This window comes from Crocuta crocuta, unplaced genomic scaffold (genome assembly GCF_008692635.1).
Source record: "Crocuta crocuta isolate KB4526 unplaced genomic scaffold, BGI_CrCroc_1.0 scaffold193, whole genome shotgun sequence".
Taxonomy (NCBI): Eukaryota; Metazoa; Chordata; class Mammalia; order Carnivora; family Hyaenidae; genus Crocuta; species Crocuta crocuta.
In genome coordinates, this window is record NW_027529624.1 from 3,854,657 (window position 1) to 3,868,407 (window position 13,751).

At 47.1% G+C, this 13,751-nt stretch overlaps 1 protein-coding gene across 2 annotated transcripts in view; it reads right to left on the minus strand.

Moving 5' to 3' along the window:
* LARGE1 (LARGE xylosyl- and glucuronyltransferase 1) overlaps window positions 1–13,751 on the minus strand; it is a 539,966-nt gene that overhangs the window by 291,805 nt on the left and 234,410 nt on the right. For both annotated transcript variants that reach the window (XM_077762029.1, XM_077762030.1), the window contains one exon: window positions 1,524–1,819. In XM_077762029.1, the coding sequence (XP_077618155.1) occupies window positions 1,524–1,819 (296 nt within the window). The remainder of the gene's footprint in view (window positions 1–1,523; window positions 1,820–13,751) is intronic.

A 13,751-nucleotide genomic window follows, 5' to 3' on the forward strand; every position in this document is an offset into this window, starting at 1 on the left:
TTTGCAATTCTCTGTTTCTTGCACATCTCTTCCTCCACGTTCCACCTCAACATGAGAGAAGGGGAGTTTTGTTCATTGCTATTTCCCACCACAGGGAACAGAGTGGGATATGTAACAGAGGCCCAGTAACTATTTATCGGCTGAAAGAATGAATGAAAATGCAGTACAGTCACTTCCTGGCCCAGGTTCTCTGTGCTTCCTGACCAACTCCCCATGTCCTACGTTCTTTCCTGCTTTGCTTCCTATTTTTCATACTCGCGTGTACATTTCTCACTGGACAGGCTCCATGCACCTGTGTCTACCTCTCTAGCCCTCAACCAGGCTTGAGAAACCACAACAAATCCTCCCAACCACAGGGCTCTCCTTCACCTCTGACCTTCCCCAGAACTGAGCCTGTGTTGCTCAGGAAGCCCCACATTCCCTGACTGTGGTATCAGCAATACACTAATAACCGATATTGTAGTATCAGCAATATAACCAAGGACCCCTCTCACATGAACAACATGTTACAGTTTGCCAAGTGTTTTTAGTGGGGTTGAAGTCTTAACATTCTAAGAATATGGCCAGGAAAGGGAATAAAGCAACAGCAGGTAAGATATCTAGCTAAAATTAATAAAAATTAACCTTTACTGAACACATACTAGGAACCAGACCTAGTCTGTGGCTTTCTATGGCCCATCCCATTTACTTCTCATAAATCCCCCATGAAGCAGGAATTATCTCCTCAGATTTATTGGTGAGACATCCGAAGTTCAGAGAGGTTAGGTGACTTGTTCCAGAACCCACAGCAGAAACCATCAGAGCTCAGATACAAACTCAGGCTTGTCTGGGTCACAAAAGGCCCTGCTTGTAACAGGGGTGCTCTGATGTCCTTGGGAACCAGGAGAATCAGGAAACGAATGTGCATGCACTTGTGTTCAATGTGCACAGAAGCACAAACGAGAGGGATGAGGCCGGTGGGGAGAAGGGTGGGTAAGTTCTCCAAACGTCCAACGAGTTACTAAGACAGAAAGTTACTGGGGGGGGGAGGGGGGGGAGGATATTCAGTTATAAAAGTTTAAAATCACTGCCTTAGAGAAGCAACAGGTCTCTGGTTCTGAGCTCCAGAAGCTGATCCTAAAGTGAGGAGGTGGCCACTCCGGTTACACCACTCACACCATAGTCTAAATTAGCGGGTGTCCCCAGGATGACAACTAGGCTTGGAAACCCTGAGTGGGTCCAAACGAACTGCAAAGAAGGAAGCAGCTGTTTCCACCCCTGTGCTCCTCTTAAGATCTCTGTGCTACAGGCCTTCTCGTACCCATCTTTCAGATGACAAGACTATGGCTCAGAGAGGCTAATCGACTGGCCAGGCCAGAGGCAATGGCAGTGACCTTGACAGGTTCACATGTGGGCCGGAGTCAAGAATGCCGGCCCTCTGCGGGCACCCAGCGGTGCTTCCTGGTGGCATCTGCGAGGGGGGAGGGCCACTGGCTTCTGGACCGCCGCCCGGTTTAGGGCTGGGGGCGCGGGGTGCTCTTTACCTCGCACTTCTCCACGACCGGCTGCTGCCCGCACTCGGAGCTGTTGCCCGCCACGATGCCCGCGCGGAGGTTCTCGCTGTCCCCGGTCCCCTCCTCCATGGAGTAGGTCTTGGAGTGGTTGCCGCGTCGGTGGGCAGGGGCGCGGCCCTGCGCCAGGCTGAGCTGCCGGCGCAGCGCGCGGTTCTCCTCCTCCACCTCGCGCACGCGCACCTCCAGGCTCTCGCGCTGGCCGGCGGCCGCGTACCGGGGGCTGTGCGGCTGCGACTCCAGCGGAGACAGGGACCCCGGCTTCCCATCTGCGGAGGCGGAAAGACCAGGGCGGGTTAGCCGCGAGGAAGCACATCTTGAGCCCCGACCCGCACCCCACGCCTCTGCTCCGCTCTCGAGGGCAAGTGGATCCAAAGTGAGCGACCGAGAGACGCATCCAGACTGACCTGGGGACAAAGTTAAGAACAGAATGACTTAGGAGGCGATAAAGACGAACACGCTATTTAGAGAGGACGATTGTAATTTCTCCTAATCAAATACCTTGTCTTCTTTTCCCACCGTGGCACATTTCCTGGTAGACGTTTTTATGCTCAATAAAACACAGATGGATATGAAGGAGTATAGCAGAAGGAAGGGAATGAGGAAAAGGAGAAAATGAAAGACAGCAAAAAGAACAAATATTAATAATGACAAAGTTCATTTTAGTCTTCCTATGTGAACTCCTATTCATCCTTCAAAACCCTGTTTCTGAGGTATCACCTCCCAGGAAAATCAGAATTCGTACCCAGGTCTGTCTTATGCCTCATCCTATACGCTCTCCACTTAAATACAGTTTCATAAGAGGCCCTATAGAGAGTTATGGGTTTTTAAACCATTTTATGAATGTAACACCCCCATCTCCCAAAGATACTTAGCATACCACGCCCTGTACACAGGCCCCCGGGAACACGACACACCCAAGGCTGTCTGTCCTCTCTGTTCCTATGCTGCAGAAATCCCCGTAGCCAGCTATAACACACTGCCTTAGAGAATACTAAGCAAAAATAACATCTCTAGAAAATTACCCTCTCTTAGCCACTCGCCAAAAAAAAACTTCTCATTTTCCATACTTCAAGTTTTTCTTCTTCCTGCTCAGACCCCACTGAGCTTCCAAACCATCCCAGAGAGCCTCTGTGACTCACAAAACTTGCGGATCAAAGAATGCAATGAATTACATACACCCTGCGGGGTTCACCCGTGCTGCTGTACTGCGTCGGCCTCTGCCCAGGGCTTTTTGATGTATCTCTGGGCCTTCACGAACATGACTCAGGTCTCTCCCTCTTAATCACCTCAGGGTTAAACACCTGAGCTCCTGGCCCTCTCCTATCAACGTGGCATCTAGGACTCGCTGCCTTCCACTGCCCAGGACCACAGATCAGAGGCCGAGGCTGAACGTGTGGGGACACGGGATCGCAGGTTGCTTAGGGTTGTATTGTCACCGCGCTGGCCGATTACGAGCTCTGACCCAGGCTTTTGAAACCTGTTTCCCTGTTTGGTAAAACCGAATTAGTTCCACCGAGAATAAAAACGAATAGGCCACTGATGGCAATTGTGTTTGGTCAACTGGCATCGACCCTTCGAGCAGGGGTGGGGAGAGATGAGCATCGGGGCCCCGCTGTGGATCTGTGCAGTGCTGGGTGGTTTGTGCAGATAGTGTCCCAGGTTATCACAGCAAAAACAGGTGGCAACCGGTTGGTGCTTCCATTACAGATGAGGAAACAGACTCTAAACACTTAAGCCTTCCCAACGGGGTGGAGCCTGAGCAGAAGTACGGTTTCCGTGACTGTATGGGGCCATGCCCCTGCTTTCGAAAGTGCTCAGAGTTAGAGGTACAGATGCTCTGGGGCCTGACGGGTCTTCTTTCTTACGGGGAAAGCAACAGCAACAGCAACAACATTTAGGAAGGTACCCAGCAAGCTCTGGAAGCATAGCAGGGTCCCAGAAGCACCAGAAAATTCACAACAAAGGTAAACTAGAAATTCGTTCTTTGGATGGATTGCTTAAAAGCTCTGAGCTTAGGTTTGCCAGTCTCTGAAATGGGAGCAAAAATGTTAACCTCAGAAGTGCGATGGGAATTTAAGTAAGACACGGAAATACAAAGCTCTGAGCGCTTTGCCGCTCATTGGGCAAATGGTTCTGGCAGTTTCCAGTAAGAGTAAGTGGTATTATAGGTAAGTTGAGTTGATGACGTAAATTAGCGTGTTAAAGGCTGTACATTTTCTGAACACGGAGCTGTTCTCTGAGAAAAGGGCCAACAAACCTTGGCTTATTCTGGCCTGTGGCATCTCTGAGCCCTCTTCCCTTCAGCCTCAGGCAGGTCCAAGTTCATCCAGAAGCAAAGTGGAAGAACAGGTAGGCTTCCCAAGGGAGTCATCACTTCCTCTGACTCCCTTCCCAATGCCCCACTTTTTCATGCCTGTAATTCTTTGATTATGTGCTTATAAATAAAGTCATAGTTATATAATCCCCAAGCAATTACAATTCCAAGTGTAGCAAGGAGGAAAAACTATCAATATTCCACCCTTCTTTAGACCCCCAATGGTTTTCTTTTATGTTTATTTATTTGGGGTGGGGAGGGGCAGAGAGAGAGGGAGTGACAGAATCCGAAGCAGGCTCCCAGCTCTAAGCTGTCATCACAAAGCATGACATGAGGCTTGAACTCACAAGTCATGAGATCAGGACCTGAGCCGAAGTTGGACGCTTAACCCACTGAGCCACCCAGGTGCCCCTAGACCCCAAATGGTTTTAACCAAACCTAGGTCTCTAAGGCCTGCAGGTGTTTTCTCCACTTTAAAGCTCTACAGATTTCTCAGGGCACCCGGGTGACTCAGTCAGTTAAGCGTCTACTCTTGGTTCTGGCTCAGGCCATGATCTCACAGTTCATGAGTTCAAGCCACACGTCAGGCTCTGCCCAGACCATGTGGAGCCTGCTTGGGATTCTTTCTCTCCCTTTCTCTCTGCCTCTCCCCTGCTCGCACTCTCTTTCTCTTTCCTCTCTCAAACTAAATAAACTTTAAAAAATAGAATAAAAAATAAAGCCCTACAGATTTCTCAACAATGAAGCCATACAAAATAATAAATGCCAGGCCTTAAGGAGGGGAACCGACTTTGGGAAAGGCAATGTACATACTGTGGCCTGCACCTGGCACATAGGAAGTGCTCAGTCAACAGCATGATTCTGGTTTGTTCTAAAGGTAAGCTCTCCTGAGCTGCCCATTCCTCTTCCTAGGCCAGGTTACTTCCGAAAGAGAGCATGCTGGAGATGTGCCTCAGGGCCTTCCAGCGCGAACTCTCCCTGGCCTCACGTGCACTGGGACCCCGCGTCTCTTCCCTGGCAGATGGATCCCAATGCCGCTTGATGCAAGAGGAGCCTGTTGCCCTGCCCTGCTCACGGCTCATTCCAATTTCATTCACCCTGAGTCCTGCTTTTGTTCCTTGGCTGCTCCTCTCTCTGGTTCCTGACCTCTTTGTTGTGGTTTGTTCTAGCCCTCTGGGTAGGGAGTGGGGGGAGGGTTAGGACAGCAAAATGTCAGCCTTTTTAAAGGTGGTTTGCATGCCCTGGTGACAGGGACTTCTTATGGGCTCTGGTCTCTCCTAGGAGCGCTTCCCCAGCTCTGTGCACAGCTCGTCGCCACAAAGCCCATCACATGGGATTTTATGGCCTATGTCAACAGCTGTAAACACACCGGGACTTCTCAGACCAGAACCAAATTTCCTCCTAGTCAATCCTGGATAAACAACTGGCCCTAACACATGTACCCAGGACACAGCCTGCCCCACATGCAATACATCAGCTGAATTTGACAAATGGGCCTACTCCCTATCCATCAAGTCTACTGATCACATGCTTGGGCTGCCGCAGAGTCCAATTTCTCTAGAAGTTTCTAAAGGTCAACTTATATAATTTTCATGCTTCCCTTATTGTAGAACACTTTGGGGACTGTGAGGTTTCATTTTCTGCGCCACTTACGTGGGCCACAGGGTGCTCAGATATTTGGTCAAACATTATTCTGAGTGTTTCTGGAGGAGCTTAAACCTTTGAATCAGCAGACTGAGTAAAGCAGATTGCCCTCCCTAATGTGGGTGGGCCTCATCCAACCAGTTAAAAGCCTCAAAAGAACAAAAAGGCTGACCCTCCCCTCAGTAAAAGACTTCCTCTTACTTAACAGTCTTCATACTGGGATACTGTGCTTTTTTTGTTTTGTTTTTTTCCTCCTGCCTTTGGTTGTGAACTGAAACAGCGTCTCTTCCTAGGTCTGAAGCCTATGAGCCTTTTGGATGGCATTATATTGTCAGTTTTCCTGGGTCTTTGGCTTGCCAACTCACCTGCAGATCCTGGGACTCAACCAAATCCTAACTGCAAAAGCCAGTTATAATAAATCTCTTTACACACACACACACACACACACACACACACACACCCTATTAACCTATTTCTCTGGAGAACCCTGAGGAATGCAGGGACCAAGAACAGTCCGCAGATCGTACTGAGCAGCAATGCTCAAAAGCTGGCTTCTCTATCCCCAAGGCCTGGCACCCTGCCTGTACTTAACAAACATTTAAAGAAGGGATGAAGGGAAGGAATGGCATCTAGAAAAAAAAAGTAAAAAAAAATTGGTCTAGCAAATCTTAAACTACCAGCTACTTAAAAAGTGGCCTCATTACATACAAAAAAGAAAACAGTGGCCTCATGATAACATTAAATGTTTAAGAAGAGGGAGAAATCGCCAAGAAAAATAAGGAAATCAAGTAGAGTTATTCTGAAGCCCAGACTCTTAACAAGAGAGAACTGAATTTGAGTTACAGTTCTTCTTATTAATAAATAACAACCTTAGGTGAGGGACTTAACTTCTCTGTGACTCAGTGTCCCCATCTATAAAATGGGGGGTGTATGTGTGTATGTATATTACCTAGCATGAGGCCTAAGAGGAGATACATGAATGTCCCCTTTCCTCCTACGCTACCCCGTGACACCTGTAAGAGCAGATCCCTCATTTCTGAGCTCCTCTCCCTTTTGCTTCTCTATTACCTTTCCTTCCAGGTCCTGTTTTCAGACATACACAGCCTATTTGTACACATGGGACATCTCTGTCACGTAATGCCTATATGTGTTGACCCACGGTGCAGCCCACTTGGAGTTTAAAATGTCAGAGGAGACATTATTCATAAGCTTAGTTGACAACACCTTCCTCCTCCCTCCCAAATTCTCAACAAACGTGAATTTATCATCAGATTTGAATTTCTAAATCCACTTGAGATGAATGCTCTGAATTAAGAATCAAAACATCTAAGATTGAGAACAAAAAAGGTAAATTGAAAATCAACCTCCGTGCAGTGTGGTGACAGAGATTAGGGACTTGCCATCCCAAACGCTCTAAGTGATGATCTGAATCAATTTGTGTGCATTGAATTGCTCTGGATCTCTCCAGAGTGTGAGTGTTCAGCACTGTGTATGATACACACCACTTGCAGATGGACAGAACTGGGGTCGGGTGGGGGAGGGGGTGCTCATTAACAGAGACAGGGCCAGTATCTGGGTGTCCTCCCAGCCCTTAGGCGACCCATGCAGGGGGACTCCAACCAGCCCCTTCCAGTGGGGACAGACCTATCTCTCTCTAGTCAAGGATACCAAAATCCTACACTCATGACAGATTTCAGGAAGTCTGTCATTCTGCATCATTCTACCCACAATGAAGACACTGCATCCTTAACCTTCATACAGCAAAATCCCCCTACGTACAATCTGTTACCAGGGCCTGCAGACTCTTCCTTCCCCCTGTTTGAAGCCCTTGCCTCTCTCACTGTATATCAAGCATTCCATCCCCAACCAAATCTTTTAATCTTATTATACAATAGGGGTCAAACTTTTTCTGTAAATACCCAGAAAATAAATACATTTTACACTGCAGGCAATGTAGCTTCTGATGCAAGTACTCAGCCCGGCCAGTTCAGCACAGAAGCAGCCACAGAATGTGTAACACATGGGCATGGATGTGTACCAATAAAATTTTATTGACCAAAACAAGTAGTGGGCCAGATTTGGCTCACGGGCCCTAGTTTGTGAGCCCTTGTCCTAAGGCCTCCAATCTCTCCCTGTTTCTGCCAGCTTCACTCACAGATGCCAGGGATAATGTTCTTCAACCCTATTCCTACTGAATGCTGCAGTGCACAGAAGCAACTCCATCTACTTCAAGGTCCTCTGGCGAATTCAACAAACACTTGGTTGGTGTTCCTAGTGAGCACACGTCCGTGCGGGGAAGCCATGTGCGCCATCTCATCTGATTTAGCAACACTATAATGAAGCAGGCATTCTCACTTTCCCAGCTTGACTATCAAAGGGGGGCAGGAGGGAAACGAGAAATAAGACCCACGAGTTAACGTGTTCAAGGTCGTCCCAGCAGCAAATGGCAGAGGGAGAGTCTTGAACCCAGATTCATGGGCTCTAGACCAACTGCGTTTTTACGTTTTAAATCAGACCGTCTCCTGACCGTCTCCTCTCCAGACAAGTCCACTCTCACTTTTGTGCTGTTACTGTTCCATTTCCTGGTCCCTTAGGCCACTGGTTCTCACTCCCGGCTGCCACTGCAATCCCCTAGGTAACTTCCACAGAATACCAACGTGCTCACACCCCATCTCCAATGAATTAGCTCAGAACCTCTGGCGATGGGGATCCGGCTAGTGAGTTTAGAAGCAGCCACTCTCATGGGGTGCTCCTGTACGGTCAAGGTTGAGAACCCTGATTTAGGCATTTCCCCCAATCTTCTGTATAAGACACCATAAGCCCCACTTGCAAGTGTGCCTGTTGGCTCCTGAAGGCAAATTTAAGAAATGGCTCAGGTGCAAAGGAGGTCTTAGCATTGCCACACTTAACTCCAGCACTGCTCTGAGCCCAGGCCCTGGTTTCCAGCCCGAGTCTCTACCATATTCTTAGAAGAGCTCCTGTTGTATAACCCAGGACATTCCTGAATTCCTATACGCTAGGTTGCCTGGTGTTCTAGTTCATTCAGGCTTGCGGCTGTTTTGATTCGGTCAATGCCTCTCCTTCCAAAGCAGCCACACATACCCCACCCCCATCCCCCACCTGCTCCCCGACCTAGTTTCCCTGCTTCCAGACTCCCCTGTCTTGACCAAGAGATCATTTCACACCAAATGAATTCTCCAATTTCTCGCCTTCCACATAAAGCTGTGTTCATTAGGAAAGCATTCTGTAATTTTTAAAAACACAATGCCCTCCTCTTTTATTAACGTGAAAATTTCACACCCTCAATACATTCTGAAATTGCAAAATAAGTATTACAGCCAAAGTCACTTTAGAAAAATTTAGGGAATTTCATATTAAAAATCTCACACTCAAAAAGTTTTTTTTAATATTTTGATCTCTGGATGCCCATATGACAGCTGAATCGGATATGGCACTAATTCTAGGCAGAATAAGATGCAGGGCTCAGCCTGGACATCTTGCTAATTCCAGAATTATGGAGCTAGATTTGCTGCAGGGAGGAACACGGCAGTGGTGACAGAGGATGCTCACTTGTGATGGGGTAAAGAGGGACATTTTACCCAAAAATTCCCCAAAGTGATTTTCTGGAAGTTGTCTTGGCAACCAAAGCAAACTTGAGTTCCAGCAAAGACCTTGGAGATCTTCCGGCAAAGACTGAACAACAGTTAACAAAACAGTTCCCCACAAGCTTCTAGAAAGCAAGGGAAAGAAGCCTGGTTCTGTTTCGTCATAATAGGCTAAATATAATTTGACTTTTCTCCTCCAAAAAAGTATTCTCCACAACCCTGTCTTAAAGAGCTTCATTAAGTCAAGAAAATGAAGACATTTTTAGCACCAATTTGCTATATCCATAGCTGGGTTTTTGCTATAAGTGCTTGAAGTATATCTTAATGAGCAATGATGTCAATGTTTTCCTCCTTGAAACTTCAGGTTCAAGGACTTCAAAGCTCCAAATGGTTTTTTTTTTGGGTCACGTATCCTAAGTTCTGAAAGTTTGAGGCAGTTGGTCTCTGAATTGCAGTTCTCACAGCAGAGTAACTGAGTCTTTCCACTTTTAAATCTGGCCAATTCTATTTCTCTTTGATGCTCAAGGAGTCTAAGTATGGAGAGAAGGGCTTTGTCAATAGCATTCAAACAGTCACCAAACTAGGCAAAGGACCATGTGAGTAGTGCTCTATTTTTTATATACATGAACTTGATAGTGGGGTCCACTTCTCTTAGGGTCCCGGAAACAACTACTGTTGTGTCCCAGAAAACATGAAGAGCTTGTCACTCCAAATCTGGAAAGCAACCAGTGTGTGAGAACATACTACATTCACATTCCAAACATCTTTGATTACCCTCTGTCCCCATTTAACTCATTAACTTCAACCGCTTTTAGCACGGCCTCCAAGACATCCAGTTTTCATGGTGGTCTCCAGTGGTTGAGTTTGGAAGGCGGTGTTCCCGCTTCCTTGGTACACATTTCACAGGCAGACAACAGCTGGACACCACTCCCCTTCAGGGAGAGTCTTCAACACTCCAAGTAAAACTAGCATGAGGGTTTTATTCTTAGCAAAACATCAACTGGCCATCCTCACTGGGTCATCAATATGGTCGTCAACTACAGAATCAGAGCCAGAAATACTCGAAAATTTCTTCTTTTATTTTCTCTTTGGCAGTACTCAAGATGAAAGATTTCCTCCGATATTTTTCCACTGATCTAATTTTTTTTTAAATCCTAGCAATAAATGTGTTATTTTATATGAAATATTCATAGCCCTTATAAAATACTACTAATAGGTTCCAAGAGTGGCAAATCATATGTGCTGGGGAGAATCATATTTTACAGCAAAATCTTTGAACAAGAATTTTTTTTAAACAAAATCTTTTTCAAATCATGAGCACCACATGGGAGGACTCTGTAGCAAGATTTAAAATTTTTTACAAAAGTCACACTAAGGATGTCCAAAGCTATCCTTTTCTAATTATGTGAATCCAAACTTGCCATAAAACTCAAACCGTCATTCTCAGTAGCCACTGATTTACCAAAAAGGGATTTTTTTTTTTTTTTAAATGGGGAGTGTTGACAGTAATACCTGGTTTGGATGGCAGAGGGATAAAGATCTCACTGGCAGGCAGCTGGTGCTACAGGTCTCCAGACCAATCACCAAAAACCCTGGCCCCACCCATTCCTGCTCCCTTTTCCTCCCCCAGTGCTTTCAAGTCATCTTATTGGATCAAGTCATCTTATGGGAAAGAATTAGGGACTCTTGTTAAAAGGCTCAAAAAGAATGGCTGCTTTATATCATGAGTGTGTCTTTAAATTTTTTTCATTTATTTTACAGAGAATGAGTGAGCAAGGGAGAGGGCCAGAAGGGGACAGAGAGGGAGGGAGGAGGGGGGGAGAAGGAAAGGGGGAGTGGGGAGAGAGAGAGAGAGAAAGAGAGAGAAAGAGAGAGAGAGAGAGAGAGACTAAGAACCTTAAGCAGGCTCCATGCTCAGCACAGTGCCAAAGCCTGATGCAGGACTCGATCCCATGACCCTGGGTCATGACCTGAACTGAAATCAAGAGTCAGACACTCAACTGAGCCATGCAGGCACCCCGCATGGGACTTTAATTAGGCGGCATCAGACTTGAACAACAGTGCTCTGCTCTCCTGGGGGGGGGGGGGGGGGGCNTTCTCCTGTTTGGAGGACAGTACTCTCAACAAATGCCTGGGTTAGAGGAAAACTAACTGCAAAACAGGACTCGAACTCTGGAGTGTTCTTCATGCCCTATGTCTATGACGGCACTCAGTCTGTCTACCTCAAATTAGGCACACGTCAAGTCTGAGCAGAAGCTCTCTTCCTCTGTGTTGCGTGGAAGCGAGGATGAACATAGGAGAAAAATCCCTGCTCCCATTTCTGGTGTTTCAGGTGGTCCAGCATCAGCGAGGACTGGCTTGGTCTGCATCACATTCCCTGGGCCCTCTGACATACTCCTCTCCCCTGCAGTCAACTGGTTTTGAGAGACAAAGCCACTGCCCTTCACACAAAACTTACCCTACTGCCCATGGATAGCACCAGGCGAACCAGCTCTGGCCTGTGGTGTTCATGAAACAGTTACACCTGAGGCCACGCTGAAAGGAAGGGGTTACGAGGCGGGTCAGTAGGAAAAGTTAGTGACAAGGGACCAGGAGGGCTCTTCATTTGCACAGGGTAAAGCTGGTTATGGCCACGAAGCCCACAACAGCAGGAGTAGCTGCCACGAAGAATATTCTAGCCCATTTCAACAAGAGGAGGATGCCAGTGTTTTTGTGACTGTGGTTGATTCCTTCAATAGCATCCCTGTGCTGCAAACTGCCACATCACCTAAATCAATGCCATCGTCTTCAGCTCGATTGTAAATTAAAAACAAGAGAAAACAAGCAACAGCTTGCCTGAACATCCCCTTCCTATAAATGACTGCCCTCCTTTATGCAGTCATCTTCTCCCTTCTCCAGAGTCCCCAAACCTCCTTTATCAGTTTCACTTACTTAGAGTTATATTCCAATTTTCATGACTATCTATATTGAAACAAAGAAAAAATAAAGACAGGGAAAACCCTTATCATCCCTTTTTTCACCCATTCCTGACAAATGCAAACCACCCCTCAGGAGTAAATCAGAAATGAAGTATGCGGTTTTATCAGGATAGATGGGGTGGGGGGTGGGAAATGGGGAAGATAGAAGATTTTATCAGAAGCTCAGCTTGACAGAAATAACACTTTATCAGGATGGGCACTTGGCAAAGATAAGACATTGCCAAGAGCAAGATAGAGGTTTGGGTAAAATATTGCGCTAATACCTATTAAGCAAAACCTGCCATCTCTACTTCTGGTGGATTGTTATTTATTTGTAAGTCTTACTCCTGGGATGATGGTGATTTTTTATAAGGTGCTTCTACCAGTAGCTGAAGAGCGACAAGAATAAAACCGAGGACCCTCAACTCAACTCGGCTCTGAAGCAAAGGCAGGCTATGCCTCGGCAAGTTGAGAGGAAGCTGGGCTTGGGTGTGGGGCCGCCAGAAAACAGAGAGGCCCCAAGACATGCCCTGATGGTGGGGCCTCTGAGACAAGACCCCTATTTCCTGGCCCCAAAGAATAAGTCCCTCGTAGGCCTTCCGAATGGGACTGACCTCACAGCCTATGTCAGGATAGAGATAACAGAAATGCTGGTGAAAGACTTCCTGGGATTGCTGTGGAAACACCCTGTACTTTAGGACTCCATCTTCTGGCCCTGAGGTACTTCAGACAACCAGTGACCTTCACCAGAGAGTAGTTCCAAAGCCCCGACAGGGGCAGGCCCTATTCTAAGTTCCTGGGCACCATGACTGGTGACTGGAATGAGCATTAAGGATCTGTGCTATTTCCCTGGCAGGCCTTGTACCTGGTGAGCTAGCAGGGACTCTCCCACATCTGAGAGAGCATTCCTAGGAGCCCTTCTCCCGCCTGTCTGGGGTGAGTCAGCTGCTCCTCTGTTCTGTCATTGCATTTCCTGCAACCTGCTACAAAACAGACCTAAGGCAACGGCTCATTACATTTGGGATAACTGTTGGTGTAACTAACCTGCTTCACACCGTGACTATCCACTCCCTCGTCACCTGTTCGGGGAAGACACTGTGTCAGTGAAGAACACTGAGTCCCTTTGTTCCCTGAGCACCTCATCTAATGTCTGGAAGCAGTGGGCATTTTTTTTTTTTTTCATGTTTATTTTTGAGAGAGAGACAGAGCAGGAGCAGGGGAGGGGCAGAGAGAGAGGGAGACACAGAAACTGAAGCAGGTTTCAGGCTGAGCTGTCAGCACAGCTCAGAACCCACGAACCTTGAGATCATGACCTGAGCCAATGCTGGACGCTCAACCAACTGAGCCACCCAGGTGCCCCAAGCAGTGGGCATTCTCATATGCCTGCTGCACTGTGGAAACAGAGGACTCAGGAGCCCCCCATGTCGTCATATCCAAATGCGAGCCCCTGGCTCCCACCTCAAAACCCATTGGCCTCTCAGCACATAACATCACTGTTGTTACCAGCACACAGACCATAGACATAGAGCTCATTCTTGAACTTCTTCCCTCCTGTTTCATATACACTACTTTAACAATATATTTTAACGTGTGCTCTATCTTTAAAGTACACCCCAAATACAAACTCTTATGCTACCATCCAAGTCCAAGGACTTTTTCACCTGGACTCACGCAACAG